This window comes from Paralichthys olivaceus, chromosome 8 (genome assembly GCF_024713975.1).
Source record: "Paralichthys olivaceus isolate ysfri-2021 chromosome 8, ASM2471397v2, whole genome shotgun sequence".
Lineage (NCBI taxonomy): Eukaryota > Metazoa > Chordata > Actinopteri > Pleuronectiformes > Paralichthyidae > Paralichthys > Paralichthys olivaceus.
This window is the reverse complement of record NC_091100.1, coordinates 6,011,027-6,031,212: the sequence shown is the minus strand read 5'-3', so window position 1 is coordinate 6,031,212 and position 20,186 is coordinate 6,011,027. Positions and strand designations below refer to the sequence as shown.

At 41.4% G+C, this 20,186-nt stretch overlaps 2 protein-coding genes across 5 annotated transcripts; one reads left to right on the top strand and one right to left on the bottom strand.

The window, feature by feature from the left end:
• Positions 1 to 2,767: 2,767 nt before the first annotated feature.
• On the top strand, positions 2,768 to 7,869 carry npy2r (neuropeptide Y receptor Y2). Of its 2 annotated transcripts, none has more exons than XM_069529913.1 (3): positions 2,768 to 2,986; positions 3,462 to 4,659; positions 6,338 to 7,415. In XM_069529913.1, the coding sequence occupies exon 2, from the start codon at positions 3,485 to 3,487 to the stop codon at positions 4,583 to 4,585; it is 1,101 nt and encodes a 366-aa protein (XP_069386014.1). In that variant the 5' UTR covers positions 2,768 to 2,986; positions 3,462 to 3,484; the 3' UTR covers positions 4,586 to 4,659; positions 6,338 to 7,415. The 2 variants fall into 2 exon arrangements, with proteins under 2 accessions (XP_069386014.1, XP_069386013.1); XM_069529912.1 differs by lacking the exon at positions 6,338 to 7,415 and adding an exon at positions 7,422 to 7,869 and having other exon boundaries at positions 2,769 to 2,986.
• A 362-nt stretch (positions 7,870 to 8,231) lies between these two features.
• LOC109641899 (PDZ and LIM domain protein 3) lies at positions 8,232 to 17,908 on the bottom strand. 3 transcript variants are annotated; one of them, XR_011243768.1, is made up of 8 exons: positions 17,705 to 17,895; positions 13,592 to 13,743; positions 12,376 to 12,460; positions 12,094 to 12,281; positions 10,931 to 11,058; positions 9,731 to 9,842; positions 8,434 to 8,776; positions 8,232 to 8,393 (listed from the first exon to the last, which is right to left on the bottom strand). XR_011243768.1 is itself a non-coding variant. In XM_069529914.1 (8 exons), the coding sequence occupies exons 1-7, from the start codon at positions 17,795 to 17,797 to the stop codon at positions 8,587 to 8,589; spliced, it is 948 nt and encodes a 315-aa protein (XP_069386015.1). In that variant the 5' UTR covers positions 17,798 to 17,895; the 3' UTR covers positions 8,232 to 8,553; positions 8,584 to 8,586. The 3 variants fall into 3 exon arrangements, 2 of the variants coding, with proteins under 2 accessions (XP_069386015.1, XP_019962036.1); XM_069529914.1 differs by having other exon boundaries at positions 8,232 to 8,553; positions 8,584 to 8,776; XM_020106477.2 differs by having other exon boundaries at positions 8,232 to 8,776; positions 17,705 to 17,908.
• Between the last annotated feature and the right edge of the window lie 2,278 nt (positions 17,909 to 20,186).

Genomic DNA, 20,186 nt, shown 5'->3' with positions numbered 1-20,186 from the left:
AGTTTAATGACGCTGGAGTCAGTAGATAAATATGTTGTCTATTCAGCCTCAACACTACTTGGACCAACACAATTAAAAGACATGTAATATGTTTCATACAAAACATATTTGCTGTTGCAGTTTAGTTGCAAAATCATTTCTCCTACATGAGCTATTTGGAGTTTATGTTGGAGAAATGGCTGCATATTGCTGAAAGAGTTGCTGTTGCTGTGCTCCACGTCTTTATTAAACACTAACTGGGTAAATATGGCAGAGCAGCAACTGTAGTAATTATGATGAATAGCAGAGGTAGAGGAGTAGGTAGAAAGACTATTTGCCGCATTGTGAGAGACCAGTGTGGTAATACTGGTCTAAATTAACTCTATACACACACTGGAATCTCAGAGCATGTGGAAAGGAAGGATGAGACATTTTTGTTATTTGACAGCAAATTTGCAGCAGCCGTGACTGAGGGCAGATCATGATCAACTCATTCTGATTCATAAAAGACGCTGGTGTGGCTGCAGATGAAGGGAGAAGGAAACAAGAGGTGAAACCTGCGCGGTCGTATGTGAGAAGAAAACACTTTAATTTTCACATTGCATCTGCATAAGTAAGATTACTATAACTATATATATATATATATATATATATATATATATATATATATACACACATATACATGATCGTCCACATTTGCATAAAGCATAACTAAAGCCTATACCTAGAGCTTTTCAGCCTCTGTCTGACTGTTTCAGACAGAGGCTGAAAAGAGGAGCTGCAGCAATGGACAGTACGAGTGAAGTGATGTGTTTACTGAACATTAGAATTCGTAAATACTTTCAAATAATAATCAAATTCAAAATGATGAACCTGAATATGAGTATAATATGTCCCCATTAAGTAGTTCACCTTCATGTATTTGGAGTATGGATCATGACTTAAAGCAGCGGTCCTGCAGCATTGTAAAGAACAGGTGACATTTGGTCAATAATCTCATTTAATAGGCCATGATGAAGTGTCCCTGACATCAGCGCCTGTGTAGCTTTGAATCTTAATGTTTCTGCTGCTCAGGATGATAAATGTGCCGCTGTCCTCCACAGACACAGTGTGAGCGCCATGAAGACTCCCGCAGGTATTTCGGTGGACTTCAGTCACGTCACATATCTCTGAAGCATGATTCTGTTCAGAGGGAGCTTATCATTAATGTGTCACTGTTCTCTGCTGTCATGTTCAGTTACCAGCTCAGCAACAAGATGTGGTTTAGTGCAGTGGAGAGTTCATACGTAATGAGCTGAGACAATGATCTCTGTAAATCTGCACTGAACAGGATCAATAAAGCATCAAAGACAAGGAAATGGATTCAGCCTCATTTACATTTCATCTTTCCAAAGATCCTGCTTTCATTAACCAGATTTTTAAATTTTTTTGACAGGCAGCTGTTATTTTCCTTAAAACGTTTTTTGCAACCCTTGCCACTGTGCTTTAGAATTCTTAAATGTGCTTATATTATTCTTGGCATCAACCCGATATCCATATATGCACTGATTGGATGAAGATATATTAGCAGACTCTTGTTAGTGTCTTGAGTTGTGCAGCCTGATCCATCACAGAGACATTAAGTAACTCTACTGTGGTGTGGTCCTGAATTAAAAAATAGTTGGAAGGGAAACAAGCAAAGTAAATAAATTCAAAAGAAAATGTTTAAATTGCGCAGAGAAGAGACGCTGCTCGACACTAACTCCATTTCTAATGGCCACATGGTGTCTTGTTTTACAGCAGTGGAAACCAACAGTCACATTTATCTGTAAACTCTCACTGTCATTGAACACAACATGAAAAGTCTGTCATTAAAGAAAACGAGGTCTCTGACGTTATAACATGTTGTGAAGTTTAGCTTTCGAGTTTTACCCATAGAACGTTTGGTTTTAATTACTTGACTGAAATGACAAAGCTTGGGTGAAATGTCATGATTGACAGCTTGGACTGACTTGTGATTGGTTTTGTGTGTGTATCGGCGGGACCTTGATATTGTGGCTCCATCCTTCATTCGCTTCTGCACAGGCTCTGGCTCCAAATGACGTCATCATGGTGGCATTCACGTGGCTTCATTTCTGGATAGTGGGAGAAAATGAAGAGATGTTAATTTACAGTTTTGACCATCTCAGTAAAGTGGTAGTTTGCTTTAAATGCTTAAAGTAATAAGATCATTACTGAAGGATGGATGGATGATGGAAGGCACTGCAGCCAAATCCATTTATGTTTGTATTGTCCACTGTTGAATGCTTTAAATATTATAAACTTGTATGAGAACAGTTCGGTGAACGACAGTGTCTTCAAATCGCTTCTGATTCCATTTCTAGAAATCTTGGTAGATTGGTTTAGTTTGTTTTTACTAGAAAGAGTCTTGATCCTTTTCAGATGTTCTGTAAACCTTAAATAAAGCTTGTGTCTCTCCTTACTGCGGGATTCTTCTGCAGAGGCTCATTATAAAACATCCATTAACATTAAGCTTAATATGATGACTTGTATTAATGTTCTGATCGTGGTTCTCACGCTCTCTGTTGGTTATTTACCAATATCTTAATAGAAAAAGCTGCATCTGCACTGCATTAGCTTCTCATTCTGTTTTTCATAAATTGGAGGAAATATGACATTTGCCATTCGAGCAGGAGAAGACTCGCTAAAACGACCCAGTGCAAAGCAATCATGCAGCAGACATGACCTCTGTGATTCCCGTCCGTGGAGGGTGGAGGACGTGTTTCCTCCCTGTGTATACTTCAGCCCGCCTCATGTGTGAGTCTCTCACAGTCTCTCAGGGCCGGTGACGCGCGCTCTGTGCCAAACTGGCTGCAACGCGCACTGGCTGATGATGCGCGCTTTTGCTGTTGCGCTTTCGATGGGAGAAGGTTGTTCCATCGGTGTTGGGAGGATTTCCATCGGTTTATTTATCTGGATGTCACAGAAACATGGAGGCATAAACATTTAAAAGAATCCGCAGGTTGAGGTGAGTGGAACAAAAATGCTTGTTGATCAGTTCTTTTTTTGGCTGGAAACAGAGAATCATGACTGGAGTTCATCAAGTGACACTTTGAGGAGCTTCTGATAGTGAGAGCTGTCAGTAAAGACTTCATTCTCCTGGGTCGGTGTCCTGAAGGCATCATATGCAGCCTGTGTCTGTGATGCTCACTCTTTACATTTACAACTAAAACTTGTCTGGGCAATGATTGTGCAATATAGTGGGAGACGTTGTTTATGGTGCATCTTTGAGTCTTATCTTGTGAATGGCTTGTGCGTCATCTGTAATGCCAGATACTGAAATTACCAGGCACCAGTGGAGTCCTAATTTAAATATCTGCATTTAAAATCCCTTTAAATTGATCCATATATTAAAGAAAATACTTCATGTGTCATTTTATAATTCAATTTCATTTTCTTTTTTTTAAATTTATTGCCTGTTAACTCGTTGAATCTTTCCACAGACAGACTAAAGGGACTGTCAGCCATGGATGCATCAGATCAACTGAACACGACTCAAGTGGAAGATTCACCACTTGAAGTAAAATCTTCCAACTGCTGCTCGACCGCAGTGAATGATATAAACTTCTTGCAGCTGGATGACAGCACAAAGCTGGTGGGAGTCCAAGTTATTCTCATCCTCGCTTACAGCACGATCATACTGTTTGGAGTCATTGGAAACTCCTTGGTGATTTACGTTGTCTACAAGTTCAAAAATCTCCGGACCGTGACCAATTTCTTCATCGTGAACTTGGCGGTGGCGGACCTGCTGGTCAACACGCTGTGCTTGCCTTTCACCCTCGTCTACACGTTGTTTGAGGAATGGAAGTTCGGCCAAGTGTTGTGCTTCATGCTGCCCTGCGCCCAAGGCATGGCCGTGCACGTGTCCACCATCACCTTGAACATCATCGCCCTGGACCGCCACAGGAGCATCGTCTACCACACGGAGACCAAGATGTCCAGAGACATGTGCACGTTGGTGATTGTCATGACGTGGACTGTCAGCGCCCTGTTGGCTAGTCCGCTTGCCATATTCAGGGAGTACGGGACATTGGATCTGATGCCGAACAAATCTATTTCGGTGTGTACGGAGAATTGGCCGGGAAGCAGCATGAACGGAACCATCTACAGTATATCAATGCTCCTGGTTCAATATGGCCTCCCTCTGGCCATTAACTCTGTGGCTTACATCCGCATCTGGAACAAACTGAAGAAAAGCCTGACCCACGGGGCCCGGAATGACCGCCATCAGCGCAGGAAGAAGACCACCAAGATGCTGCTAATCATGGTGGTTGTCTTTGCCGTCAGCTGGCTGCCCCTCAATGCGTTCCAGTTGGCGGTCGACATCGACAGCACTGTGCTGTACATGGAGGACTTCAAGCTGCTGTTCACCGTGTTCCATATCCTGGCCATGTGCTCCACGTTCGTCAATCCCATCCTGTACGGGTGGATGAACAGCAATTACAGGACGGCCTTCTTGTCAGTGTGCTACTGGCCCTTCACTTCGAGGTCGAGACGCTCCAAACGCAGAGACGCACGAAGAGAGGACGTCAGGGTTTGTGCACATAGCAAATCAACCAACCTGTGAAAGAAGTTCAGGTTTGCTAAACAGAGATGGGTCATAGCAGCTCTGATCCCAAACATCAGTGCTCGTCTACTCAGGTATTTGTGTGTCAGATTTTGATGGACGTTCCTGTTTGTTGATGCAGTTTGTCAGTGGGTTTTTTTTGTTGTTGTTGATGTGCTAAATGATTCGAATCTGAAATTTGAGCAGAGATGACGCAGCATTGGAAGCGTGGTCATTTACGCTCATGTAGATGCTTTTTTAGAGTTGTTATAATTATTTAGATGACGACTAATCAACGTATAAATAAGATTTGAGGCATATTGTGAAAATACATCTAGGAGGTTATGTTTTCACCTCTGTCCATTTGTTTGTCAGCAGGATTATGCAGAAATGACTGAAACCAAACCAAATCTAAAAGCTGTACAAAAAAACTTGGTGGATGTAAAATCGGCTGGAAAAAATTCCCATTGAAGTGTAGATCTGCACAAATTGGCAGATCCAGGATTTTTTTAAAACTTCCTTTAACCTCTTACCTATTTCCCACGGAATAACTGAATAAATGTTGGTATTTTTAGGGAACTGATATCTATGATATATTGTTTGCAAATTTCTTTCTTGGCCCAAGTTCCAATAAGTCCAACATGTTTTTGTGCAATGCTGCAGAAACAAACAAACAAATGGACACGAGTGAAAACATATTGGCTGAAGTAAATTTATCTGCTGATAAAATATACAAACAAGTGAAAAAAATCAATGTGAATTCATGTGAAAATGGGGGAAATTGCCCCCTTTGCCGCAGCCTTGATGTTTAATTGTGTCTTTGTTGTGTACATGTGTAGATTCTTGATTCTGTGTGTTTTCATTATTCTTATTTATGTATCAGACAGTTCCTTCCCCTCCCCCTCATGGCTTTGTATGCAGCGAGCGTCCTAATTACCACTGTTTGCTTTTACAATGATCACACCGGTGCTGCATGGGGTTCTGAAGAGCCCTTCCTGTTGACCGGGTCCTCTGCGTGTGCGTGAGGAGCCGGGGGACCGGGATATTAGCTCCACATCTCCATTTTTAGTAAAGCCATTCATGGGGTAAATCAATAACTGCTTCTTTAACCGTCCGACATTATCGAGCAGCTTCTGCTGTCACAAACTGTGCTCTCAGGAGGACACTTGCTAATCAAGTAAAATGAACAATAGTTTGGAAACTAATTGAATTCATCCTGGTTTACTGATGGTCCTGTCTTTTGGTTTTTAATAAGAGAAATACTTTCCCTGGACTCTCATTCTATTCAGCATGAAGTCATATTTGATCTCCTCCTTGGAGTAAATATCGATTTTGGCAATTACTTGTATCTCGATTGTGAAACAATTAAGTGCTGGAAGTGAAACAGTGAGGCAGCATATTCAGTCGGTGGTTCACATGCAGAACACTGAGCCTCTTCAATCGATGGTGCCTCGTGGTTTCTGTTTTCATTTAGTCACTGTGGTCCATTTAATGTGGATGTGGTTTTTATAAATTATATTTATTAGGATGCACTTACTCTGATAGAATAAAGACTCTGAAATATTAATGGACTTCAAACTCAAAGCTGCATTAATAAAAGGCCCAGTGTGTAAGATTTAGGTGAAAGGAACTATTGGCAGAAATTTAATGTAGAATAATCCTCATGTTTTCTTCACTAGTTTGTTTCATCTGAATTATATAAATTGTAGATTTCTTTACCCCAGAAAAGGTTCTTTATATTTAAATACTTTATATTTACAGCTTTTTCCACAGGTTCTTCTTCATGTTTGGACGGGGAGGTGAAGGGTGTTCGGCTGCAACATGACATTTCAACACTAGATATCACTACATTCTACACACTGTACCTTTAACTCCAGACACAAAGCACTGCAATAATAATGCTTTAGCATCTGTAGCTAACATGACAGCAGACAGTTGTTCTCGTCTCGTACATCCAGCAGACATGGAGCGACATGAGGATTCATTCATTGTCATTTGATGAAGCAAGAAAATGACCTTTGTCCTTTTCTGATTTTGTTTGTTTGGATAAATTGCTCCTAAATGTTTGTTGACTCAGAGAGCGTCTGTATGGAGTGTGTCTATAAAGATGGAGGACAAGACTGCTCCTTAAAAGTGAAGCCAAAATCAGCTGGATTTCCCCCTGGTGGCTGGCTGCAGCATAGGTCATAAATCCTGCTGCATCCATGTTAGCAGATTGGACAACCAACCCAAAATGTCAAAGTAAAGGACAGACGTTAAATAAAATGTTCCCATAGATGTTTCTGGGCCTTTTACTGTGTATGATGATCTGTTATATATGATGCATGTTTTCCAGTGAGGTAAAAGAATGAATACTGCGTACAACTGAGTCGACCATGTTTGAACCATTAAATCAAACGTTGTGCTAAAAACAACAGAAGCTTGATAAACTGTGCTGGTCGTTGATGTTTGTCAATATTAGCAGCTTGACTTGATTTTATGTTATTACTATTATTATATTTCATAAATGCCGTTCACGTTGGGTTCAGTTCTCCACTTATGGGACTGTGGGGAGTTTTTCTGTTTCCATGTTAAAGGCAGTAAAACAATATTTAAAATAACCTTTGTATTCAACACTGCAGTGATCAGATTAACATAGAACATATATAAACATAAACCTGGTAATATAAAATTCTTTCTGTTGTCATGGGAGCTGAAGAATGACACTACAGCGCCCCCCAGTGTCTCAGAGTCTCCACTCTTGTGTCAGTATAACACTGAACTGACTGAAGTTTTGTATTGATGCCTTAGAATCTAGTTATTTAAAATCAAACATAAAATAATTTTTTGTTTTCTCTGTTTCAATTCTTCATTGCAGAAACTTATTTATGAGCCTGATGCTGTAGTTTCAACTCAACACACTGAAAACTGGACTTGGATCTTGGAACTTGAATTTAAAATAATGTAATAAATTCTAAATGTATAATCTGAATAAAGTTGAATAAGTTGTGCAATTTTAAATGAGACAAGTGAGGAATGAAGGATCCATCAGCTTGTTTCAGTGTATGCTTCGCTCCACAGTGGTATCACAGACATTTTTATCCTTTCAGTTTATGACTTAATAAACGGAAATGATCTAATGGTGGATAATGACAAATAACAGGTAATTATTCTGCGACTGTACAGTTTATTATGAGCTGATTTATTTAACAGGGACAGTTCACATTAATAGAAATTGATTTAAATGCAGCAGAGTTTGCTAAGATGCTATTTTTTATCCTTAGTCCCGAGACAGATGTAGAACAGTCGTCCTGCTCCACCTGCCGCCATCTTCCTCTGTCATCAAGTTTAAATCTTATTTGATGCTGATCGATATGTTTTTAACAAGGAAAACACACGTCTGTCAGAGCCTAATATCAGCCCAACTGTTGTTCAGAATTTGTGCTGAGAAACTTTGATTGTTGATCACTCGTTGATTATCGAAGATGGTGAATATGTATCTGTCAGATATCTGAGGAGGAGCCTTGTGCTGGAAACGTCACGGCGACAAATCAATCCTTTGACAGGAGCTTGTAGGTGTGAAGATGTTCTACTCTTTTCTGATGAAGGACAAACGTGTGGACTGATGAATTATATACACACCTGCAGTTTGTGCTCTTCATGTCAGGACTCCACACACACACACATGTGTAGGAACAGTAGGAACAGAGGGTCTTTATTGAAAAGACATCAGACCTTGAGAAACCAGCAGGAAATACAAAGACAAGTTCTTTTGTCTCCTCGCGTGCGACCTTTACAAACCTGTGAAATGCTCCTACATATGGGAGTTACTTACAAGGACGTGTGTCTCCTCGCTGAAATGTGATTGCACACAGACAACTTCAAAGTGCAGAGGGCCACTTCGACGTATGACTGAGGAGTGTGTGTTGAAGTGTGTGTTGAAGTGTGTGTCTGCATGTGTAAGTGCTTGTGTCTGTGCTGACAGGAGGAGGAGGAGGAGGAGGAGGAGGAGGAGGAGGAGGAGGAGGAGGAGGAGGAGGGATCTAAGCAGATGGATAAGTCGTGACGAGGTCGTGTCCCTCTGGTGGTCTCATTCTGGCTCGAGCGTGGGTCTCACAGTACAACTGGCCCTCCACGAAGAAGTAGCCCTTCTGTTTGAGGTTGACGTCACAGTCGGAGCACACAAAGCAACCGGGGTGGCGATACTTGTCCCGCGCTTTCACCACTGTCCCCCTGCACCATCAGAAACACACAGAGGGACGTGTTTAATGCAAAGAACAGAATATGAATAATTACAGCATCATCATACAGAATGACACAGTAAACAATATTTTTGCTGCACTTTGTGTTACTGATACACCCCCGGAGCAGAAATCTTTTACTGCAGCAAAGTGAGAAAGTAATACTAAGGGACAATAAAACTAAAGTTGAAATGTCAATTTAAACTTGACTCCTCTGGTCCATCAGGTCCAGGAGCGACTGACAGCTGTGTGGGTGTTACATGCTTGGAGTGTGCGGTGGAACCATCGCTTGAACCGTCCGTATCCAATTGTTTAATACCCAGTTTTTCATTTTGCACAATTGCAACAACCCCCTCTAAGCAACAATGCTAATGCTGATTGTAACGCTGTGTTTATTCTGACAAATGGATAAATTGGAGAAATTCACGTGTCACATGTGCTTAGACTTAATATGAAATGTAAACAATCAATGTTTGAATGTTGAAAAAATTGTCTTACTTTTGGTAAGAATATTGTTCTATAGCTCACAGTATATATTCTGTATGCAATTTGAAAAAATATTAAAAGATCAATATGGCAACTGCATTTTATTATTATAACAAAAGTTGCTCAAATCACAAAAAGACCGAGAGATAGAAATGAACAGTAATAATATATATACATATTTAACAGTGAATTTCATGAATTATTTTATAAGGGTATTTGATGTAAAATGTGCTAACAATAGAAAAAGTAAATACTAACTAACCATGTATTGAAGGTCATAATGTACAGTTCACATTCTGAACAGTTTGTTCAGACAGAGCGGTGTGTTTACTCATCTGTCCAAGCTTCACATAGTTTGTGGTACTGTGTGGTTCCTGTACTTTTCTCTCAGCCTTTGTTCGGATTGATTCCTGGAGCAGCTGAATGCGAATCACAGATGATTCGTTCTATATTTACTCACACGATCCCATTCCCACACTTGTCGCAGACGGGCAGTTTCTGCAGGTTTCCTGTGGGAGGCGTCGGTTTGGTCATCGGGGCTTTTACTGTCCTGGTCACAATGGGACGAGTGCCTGCCCGAGTGCAAGAGAGAGAGACAGAGAGAGAGAGAGAGAGAGAGAGAGAGAGAGCACTCAACAAAACAACACTGGACATGATATGAACAACAATGAAAAACAAAACACTTGAGAGATGAGAGACAGGGACGCTCACGACCACTCGAATCACTTCAGTGACTCTTCTCATAATAAGGGGAACACATGGATTATGTCATGGTGACATATTGTGTAACTTTAATTGTGGATGTTACTGGTGACTCACTCATGAATCTAAATAAACCATCAGTGATTCAAGTTCTCATGTTGTACAGTTTATATCTGTCCCCTGTGTCATAATCACAGACTGTTCATAAAGATGGACGACATGACAGCTCCTCAAAAGTGAAGCCAAATCACCTCGATCGTCCCCCACCTCCTCCGTGTTAGTGGATGGGATGTGGACGAAACTAAAACTGTTTTCTAAAGTGTCGTTCTTCTCACACTGATGGTTGTTCACATGTTCATTATTTCTGTGAGGCTGAAACGTCATGGTTGACAGCTGAGACCGAGTCACGATTGGTCGAGTGCATGTATCTGAGGGACCTGGATCCACACCACAAGGTGGCAGCATCCAATTCTGCACAACGGGAGGAGGTGGAGATGTGTTGTCCATCTTTATACAAAGTTTATTGTCATAATGAACAGAATTTACTGAAACCATTGTTCATCCCACAGCTGGTAAGACATTAAATGAGCGAATTCAGCTGTGAGATAGAAGAAACTAGAGATTGCTCGTAAGGAATTTGGTGCAAATAGAGAAAAAATTGAAAACTTGGTATTATTTGTTAAGTTAATTATCAGTGACGGTGATTCTGTTTCATCCACAGTGTGAAGGTGGTCCTGCATTTTAAAGCTTGTATTGATGGCGCTAATTTGAAATACTTTATTAAATTCAGAGAAGCTTAAAGGTAAAGGAGTCAAACTGTGTCGAATCTGTAAGATGGAACAACCAAAACTCTTAACTGTTACTGTCACATAGGCCTCAGCTGATGATTGAGAAAATATCTCCGCAGGGCCTTTAAAACATCTGCATCGTTTGTCTGGAAGTGAGAGGAGGAGCTCACCATCACTGTCAATAAAATCCTGCAGCGCTCTGAAGGAGCCAGACTGTCGAGGCTCCTGAGGATCCTCCTGGTCCTTCTGCAACATCCGGTAAACGTCAGAATCCTCGATGCTGCTCAGAGTCCTGGGACTGAGCACACACACACACACACATGCACACACGCACACACACACACACACACACACACACACACACACACACACACACACACACACACACACACACACACACACACACACACACACACTTGAGTCATTTGACAGTGATAGATTCAACTTTTCGTCAGACCACCTAAAGTCCACTTCATGAAGATGGATGGTTTCATGCTCACAATGTTTTATAATCTTAACTTCGTTGCCCCTGTGTTTTTTTTTTATCAGGTGAGAAGCAGCTGGTCGACTTCACAGAGCTACAGCGTCGTGTTTCGTCCTTATAAGGAGAAAAAGAGGATGAGTAGAAAATAAATTTATGGACTCGACCTCAGAGAGCAGGACATGATGTCAAAGCTGCCGTCGTCCTGCACAGTGTGACAGTTTCTATCATTATATGAAATAATGCTTCCTCTCTTATGACAGCACTTATGAATACATCACGACGTCCGAATACATGAATCTAAACCATCAGAGCCAGTTGTATCAGCTGTCGTGACATACGTTTGCTGTGAGTCATGTTTCGCTCATAAATTGTGTGAAAGCGATGGAAAGATTCACTCCGGCGTGCCGTGGTCATATATCCTCATATATCGGGTGGCGTCCTGAAATCCACATGGCTGGATGTGAGGACTGAGGCGCTGACAAGCTGTGACACCTTCAGAACAACTGTCACACTGAGGCACATTGATTTAACTGGTGAGTCATGTAAAGAGCAGGTGGATTCAAGTGAATGGAACATTACTGCAGAAACGTACTGAGGAGAAATCACAGCAGGAGCTGCAGAGATTCTGTCCCAGGCTTTTATCGTTTTTACCCAATGAGGGAAAATGAAGAGTGATGCAATCATGGATGGATGGATAGAAAAATAGATGGATGGATTTTTTAAATTCCCCTTGCTGTCCACACTTGTGTAAATTGTTTTTCTTAATTACTTATTATCATGTTTTTACATTATTCTGAATTTAATTTGCATATTGTAAAATATAAGCTCAGAACTATGATTATCTGTCACCTCTCAGGCTTCGTGGGGACAATCCCTCGGATCTGACCCTCCATGGCGTCCTGGATGTTACCCGAGGAGTAAAGGCCTATGGGGGTGTTGTAGGCCGTACTGACCACCTGACGCTTGTCATCGATGTTTGCCGCCGCAACAAACGGCTGAGCTTTCCGGTTGTGAGCGGCGCCAATCGGTTTGTACTCCTGAGCGGAGGAGAAGGAAACAGGAAGAGGCGATATGAGAGGGAGATGTAGATGCAGGCTGTCGTGAATGAGCTTTTCTGGCAAGTTTACAAACCTGCTGCTCTGCTTCGAGGTTGATTTTATATGGATGAGCTCTGCCCTCCTCCATGACTCGAGGTGTCCACAGTCTGGATTCATTCCTGGGTATCAAACACAGATCCTTGTCAGTGTGTGTGTGTGTGTGTCCAAACCCAAATCATAAAACTGAAGTTTAAATTTCTGCTCATTCATTGGTGTTTTCGGTCAGGCCATTGTTTCTGTTTGTGTTTCAGTTTAGATTGTTTGGTTCAGTACCATTATAAAACCGTTGTCTCATAAAATTAAATTCACAAATGAACAGTAAGAGCCCGCTCACAGCTGAGGATGAAACTAAGTGCAGCTGGTTGAAGGAAAGCTCCAGGAAGCAGTTTGATAAAACAATAAAGTCTTTTTTTTTTTTTTGTATTAATGTAAAACAGATGAAACTCTGGACTGTTAATGTCAATATGTGGTTCACATTAGAAAGGAGCAGTGATTTCCAAACTTTTAAGAATTTGATTTTATCTGATTCGCTGGATGATTAAAGGCTTTTAAGAATGATTTACATAGATCAGTGTGTAGAGAAGCTGTTTTCAGACATGCACTAATGTTGCTGCAAACATTTTCTGGAACTTTTCCAGTCCGCCCATCAGAGCAGGGAAATGTGTAGAAAATGACCATGGAGCAAAGGGGCGTGTTGATGACGGCATCATGATGCTTCAAACATGATGCCGGATGCTGTGGCCCCCGATTTCCAGTTTCTCTGTGGGCCACTTGAAAGAAACTGAATGTGCTGCACTTGCTTTGCTTGTTGTAGAAATGACAAAAAGTTTAATGCCATTACGAGCAGAAAGTCCAGCCCCAGTCTGTCCACGTCTCAGGATGAAAACCGGGCGTCATGAGATACAGACTGAGATGTCAACTAGGAAAAATGAGATTCTAGAGTTGTTGGCGATAAGGACACATCATGTGATGATCTTAAATTATGAAAAGCAAACTCTCTTTTTCCACAGTTTGTCTTATGTGTGTGTGAAAACAGAGGATGGAGACGGTGAAAGGAGCAACTGTACAATCCGTAATTCAATACAGCTTCATAACAATGGCCTTCAAACGTTATTTGGAATTAAATCAACAGCTGCTGGACACAGGAATGGAAAAATATAAGCTACACAAACACCGTGTTTCCTGCACAGCTGTTGTATTGAATTTCATGATATTGTACAGGTGTGTTTTGTAGCTCGTGCACACGCGACCTTTCCACAGTGAGGCTGAGCTGACTGGTGGACTCCTTAATCTTGTTCTGGGCTTCACAGTGCAGCAGGTCCGAGGCGGGGACTCCCTCGATGGCCAGGATGACGTCGCCGGCGCACAAGTTGGCGACGGAGGCTTTGCTGCCCGGGGTGATCTGAAAGAGAGAGAGAGAGAGAGAGAGAGAGAGAGGGTCAAAGTGAGAAGGAAGAAGAGCAAATAAAGACTGGATTGAAATAGGTGATTTGTTTGCTTTTATTTTTCTCAATAATAATTTATAACAAATCCATACATTAAAACAATTGTGTATATTTTTCAGTTTCTGACCAAAAACCAAAATAAGCCTTTTCTAAAATCATCGTATCACCGGAGGTCACGAGAAGCTCGGGACACAAACACCAGGTCACCAGAGAAGGTGAAAATTTAGAATTCAAATTTAATTTTCTTACTAAACATGAACGTGAAGACGTGTAACTCTTCTTTCCTTGTTCTTCCATGTGATTCTCAGGTTCTATACGATATGAACAAACTCTAAAATTGTCTTTCACCTTCTGTTCCTTTATAAAAACCCGTTCAAACAGCCCAGATGCTGCAGCCTGGTGAAAACGTATATTCTGTTCTCCATCACTGGCACCTCATCTCTTAATACATTCCTCAATGACCAGGCCTCCTGCTCACGATCCCCTGCTGGGATCACAGCTCTAACACGACTCGTTCTCTCTCACCTGGTCTCAATAGGAAGAAACAGCCTCCACTAAGAATCCAAACTATTCACACTAATACCAGCAGAGAGTCTGAATCTGTCTCTCTGTTCACCACGTGTAAACTGTGCAAAACGCTGGCTGCTCTCTGAGCTTCCTGTTCCACACAGAAAGACACTGCCCTGGTTGGTATGCGTGGATCTACTGTCCGTCCCCCGTCATGGACATAAAATAGTTTCTCGGTAAGTGATCGCATTCAGATGGAATATGATAATCTGTCGGCCAGGACGTGATCTCGATGAATAAGAACTCCCAGGAAAAGCTATGAAGGTCAGGGAGGACTCAAACAGAACCGAACATTCACGCTCCGCAGGTCGTGACCTATGATCAGACATATTGAATTACAGGGTGTAGGAAACTCGGCTACATTGGGACGTTACAGTGAAACTTCTGTGAGATCATCTGCCTATAAATAACAGTTGATGAAAGCGCTGAGGGACGTCTCATGCTGCCGAAGAGGGAGCAGCCATTTACAGTGGAGCGTTTGTTGGACTGCTGCTGTCGGACTGTATGTTTTACTGCTCTGGAGTCTGTTACCTGAATCTGAATCAGTTTTATTGGACCCTTTTCTTTCAGGGCCGCTCACTTATCTTGTCGAAACATTCGTCTTTGTTGAAATCACAAGCATTTCTTCTTTCTGTCAGTTTTCTCTCTCGCTTGCTTCTTTAAATCTTCCCGACTTCTCCTCGTTTCAACTCCGCAGGAAAAAATGTTTCCCTCAAAATAAAACTTAATTCTATTTTCACTTTAGATACTTGTGTACGGTTTCCCAGTGATTAAACTATTATAAAAACTGGATTTAAAAGGAGAACAGAAATTGCAGATACAGCAATAAACTATCCAAGAAGTACTCCAACTATTTATTAATGGACTTGATGCTGCATTCATTGTTATTTTATATTAACGTATAACGTCATGGGGCTACGTGAAAAGTCAAATAATGATTATTGGACCCACATTCACTGATTCCTACTTTATGAGATCATATTTTGATAATAATAATAACATTGTGTTCATCATTTGTTGTGCTGCCCCCAATGGGCCAACAAATAATCTGCTGATGAAGTTTGGAAAGTTGAAAGAAACAGATTTTCGGTGTTTCTGAGTTTACTCCACGAATGAATCAAGCTCCGATAATTCCACAAGTGAATCCCACACTTCCCATAATGCAACTCAGTTGTAAATCAGGTTTCCATCAACCCACCCTGTGACACCAACTAAGATTTTCTTAAAGTCCGATTAGAATTTGGATAGAAATCTCGGTTGAATCCTTCATCAGATCCGTCCCTCCTGATAAATGTGTATAAATCTTTACTGAAACTAAAATGACTGTGATCATCTCAGACTTTAAAAAGCTGCTCCAGAGTCTCAGGAGAAACGATCCAGCTGTTTCCAGTGGCTCAGCGTGACATGAGGGTGGAGTGAGCTGGTCTCCGTGTGGACACGTGACAGAGTCAGTGGCTCTTTAAGGCCGCTCTGTGCTGCGCAGAGAAAAAGATGATAATCACTTGTGTTTACTTTCCTCGACCGGCTGGGAACTTCTGAGGCTCGTGAGGATGTTCCTGACCAAACATGGCAGTGGAGAGAAACACTGGACTCACGAGTGCTTGAATGAAGTCTGTGGGTTCAGTGCAGCGGCGAACACACACAGTGAATTCAACAGAAGGTGTTGAACACAGCTCTCAGAGTCTTTTTTAATACACGTCCCTATCCACCGTCTAACAGATTTCCTTCTTGCATTACATCTCACATGTAGTTGACGCTCCCAGTCTTCTCTCACCACTGTTCTCATATGAGCCACTAACACAGCAGGTGTGAGGAAACTGTGCGGAGCCGCTGGTCTGAGGTCTGAACTCTTTTGGTCAGTAGCTCCTGAGGTCTTTCCCTAAATATAGAATCACAACAGAGCAGGATTACTGGATCTCCTCACACCGGCTCCTGTGAGGCTCTGGGGATTCAGCCCACAAATGATTCCAAATACTGATGAAGACGCCACTGTTCATAATCAGACTGTTCACTGTTCAGTGAATTTTCACCCAATGGGTATGAAAAAAACTAAATATAATATCTGTATGCATCACATTTATGCATTTTTTATTTTATTCTCCTAAATTAGTGCAACACTCTGGAGCTATCTCAGATTAGTGAGTCCACCTTAAACAGTTCTGAACAAAATATTTAAAATATTCTATTCGATAGGGACAATGCTTATTGGTCAATGCAGAAAATACTGTAAATGAGCCAAAATTAGCCCCAATGGCTAATTTTCAACTGTAATCTAATGATTACTAGATTTTAGCAGTTATAAGTGGGTTGGGTTTGTTAGCTTGGACATGACCTTTGTCTGTTTCCAGCCAAGTTAAGCAAAGTGGTTGTTAAATTCAATCCTCTCATCTAAGTTTAAAATGGAATAAGCTAGTTTCAGTGACTTTTCTTTCTTTTTCGTTCTGGTTTGATACCGACACATGATTTAGTTGTTTGGCTTCACTTCGTCACAACAGGAAATGCCACATCAGTTCCAGGAAATGATCATTGTCTAGATAAATTGTGAATTCAACAGTTTCAGTCCAGATCCACGACCTCCTCCTCTTTTTAAGATGTCAGTCTCTAATAAATCATGTGCTGATATAAAATAATAGTTTCTGTGAGTTTTCTTTAATGGACTGAAACGTGTGTGTCTGTTTTCTGTCAGCTCCACCTGTGCTGGAGACAAGATGCATGATGATGTGATGAAATAAAGCTTCACTGTCTCCTGAACAGCTGCATTATTATAATATAAATAACCGTGGAGCATATCACACTGTGTTTATCACTACAAATTCATTCTTCTCTGTTGATCCAGCTACAAACGTCAACTAAAGCACATAAAAAATCTGATTCTCCCTCTGGAAAATTCCATATTTATGTTTCTTTGTTTGGCCCAGAGTCGAGATCGAGTTTATTTTTCCATCAGATTTTTAGTGTGACGCGATTCACATGCTCTGATTCTGCAGGACTGGAGTTCATTTTTAAGATTTTCCTAGATTCCTCAGTTTGTAATCCACTCGCTGCAACACGCACGTGTGTGTGCACATGCCAGAGGAATAATGTAAGCTGCTATTTGTGACTAAGCCCCTTGTATTTACTGTAGCACAGGTGCAGACCCCATACCACACGCCAGACACACTCATTCTCCAACGAAGCCCCCTGGACACACAATGTTGATGATAAACCAGAGACTGACTCATCTGGACTGTAGCACAAAAGTTTTAAAAAAAAGGATCAAATACTATGCTCAGAAAACCCCAGAAAATTGCCAGAAAGGGAAATTAAATAACAGAAGAATTTTTTTTTATCATCATTCTTTCTGTCACTCACCCTGGAGATGGTCAGGGGCTGGTTGAAGTCCTTCCCCCCCGTCAGGCGAAACCCCCAGGGTGCCGGACCGTCCAGCACGACATTGAGTGGCATGACCCTTTAATGCCCCGCTGCTGTCAGATAACAGCAGCACACACACAGTCGACTGCAGGCTGCGGGGGAACACAGTTAAAGAGCACCGCACCATGGGAGTGATGGAGATTTTGTACCATGTTGGGGGTGGGAGGAGGAGGAGGAGAATGGACAGACCCCTCCCCAGCAGTGAAGCAACTTGTCACATTTTGGGAGCTGACTCTCACAGTCTGTGTTCCACTGTCACAGGCACTTTCTCGCCTGTTCTCCAGTTTCTATTGAACATTTGTTTTCTCATTTCTTCTTTTCTCCTCAAACTCTTTTCTCAGTGTTTTAAATCAGGTGCAACTACAGCATCAACACTCGGCCCAGTTCTGGACCACACACTATAAATAAGTATGTGGACACTTGAGGATGTAAACCAGCCCCTGTTGTTTCTCATCCCCAGGAGGTTCGGAGAGACGGCCTGGCCTCCTCTCGCTCTGGTTGACGGCTCTTGCTGCTCCTGTCCTTATTTGGTCTGGAGACGCAGCTCCACTCCGAGGCCTCCGAGGTCCCGCTCACACATTCCAGCCACTATTGATCTGGACTGGACCCAGGACTCTCACTCCTCAACTTGTTAACAGTCGTGATTTGGACGTTTGACCACATCATCCCCTCTCTTTGTTTATTACACAAAATTGATGTGTCACATTTCTCACGAGATGTTTTTCATCCCTCGAAGATTTTTTCCAGCCTGTAAAGAATTTACTCTGCAGTTTATTTTCAGAGTTTATTTCGGGGTATTTTCTCAGTTTTCTGTCTTTCATGTCTGCATAATAAATTATAAATACACTTGGACTTTACGAGGCTGCTTTAGGTCACTGTCAACAAACTGTGAGAGAGGCATGTTATGTTTATGTGTACGTCAGCACTGACCTGCATCAAGATAAGTTTCCATCAAGCAAATTAAACAAAGGGCCAGTTCTAACCGGTGTAGGAATAAAAAACTAAATCCATCATCTGCGTACAGCTTTGAAAATCTTATCCTGTGCAGGTTTTTCACAGCGGTGAGTTGATGATGAAGCACTCACCTGCCGGAACAAAAGCATTGAAGCATATTAAGCAAAAATAAACTCTGTTTAATTGATAAATCTGAAATGTAGACATGTCGGTATCTTGTAGTGATTCTTGGAAAGTGTTGAGGGGGTGTCGCACCTTTGACCACACCCATAAGTGATGTCACATGTATCCAACATGGACTTAAAGGTGGCACGTCTGGTGAAAGACCAAAACTAAGAATAAATCAATCCTGTTGTCTTACTGAATAATAACCTGTAGCTTATGTCTCCATCTTTAACAGAAGCATTGCACTGGCTGACATGTTCTTTCATGACTATGACTATGACTATCAATTTCAGTCAGTCCCACATTAACAATGAATAATCACTAATTGTATTGTTCGCAAATCTGTTTGCGTTGTTATTGTGAATAATTTCCAAATGTCTTTGAAAACCACTTTTTTTTGAATGAAAGAAATTACCTGTTTTCAGAGATTTGTGTCATCAGTGGGATGAAATGGACTTTGAGCAAAGTGAAACTTCATTTCATTCCTCACCAAACATTTCTCATTGAGACCTGCATTGGTATGTATCAGCTTCAACTGGCACAATACCGCCACCACCTGTGAACATGTGGAACTGTGTGCAACAGGCACGTGAATGTGTGACACCGACCCTCAGTGCTTTGGGAGCAGAACAGAAGTAAAGGGTTAAAAACTGTGCAGGTACCTTCACACTTCATGATATTTCCTTCTCAGTCATCAGCAAAAAGAGTTTTCTCATCTGTTAAACTGACAGGAGAAAAAAGCTGGAAATATTTCATCTACCAGCTGGATTTTATTAGCAATACAGCCCCATAAAATCATCCAATAACTGCTAAGATATTGTAGAAATACTTAGGTCCAAGTGTGTGCACTGAATCTGATATTAACATGAACAACATATAAGATTTACACTTTTGTTATATGTATAAACATCTCAGGAGTCAGAATCTCAGTCAGAATCTGTCCCCGTTGTTGTATGAGAGGCAGATTAGATGCTTACTGAAAGTTTCATCACTGTTGAGTTCATGTGCACATGGTCAAACACTGTCCTGATGTTCTCTACACTACATTATGCATAAATGATTCTTTTTTTTGCATCACAGAAGAGGCTTACATATACATGGCTATTAAACTTGTGAGTTGGATGTAAGGCAGCAATCACCAACTCAGTCTACCTACAGTAACTTCAGTTTAAATACGTCACTGACTGTGAAAACAACAGATAACCCGGGGGAGGGGGAAATCAAGGCCTAACGCCTGGCTACAAAAAGAGGAAATTAGCACCACCGGTGACGAACACGTGAAGAAAGCAGAGGAAACCGAATA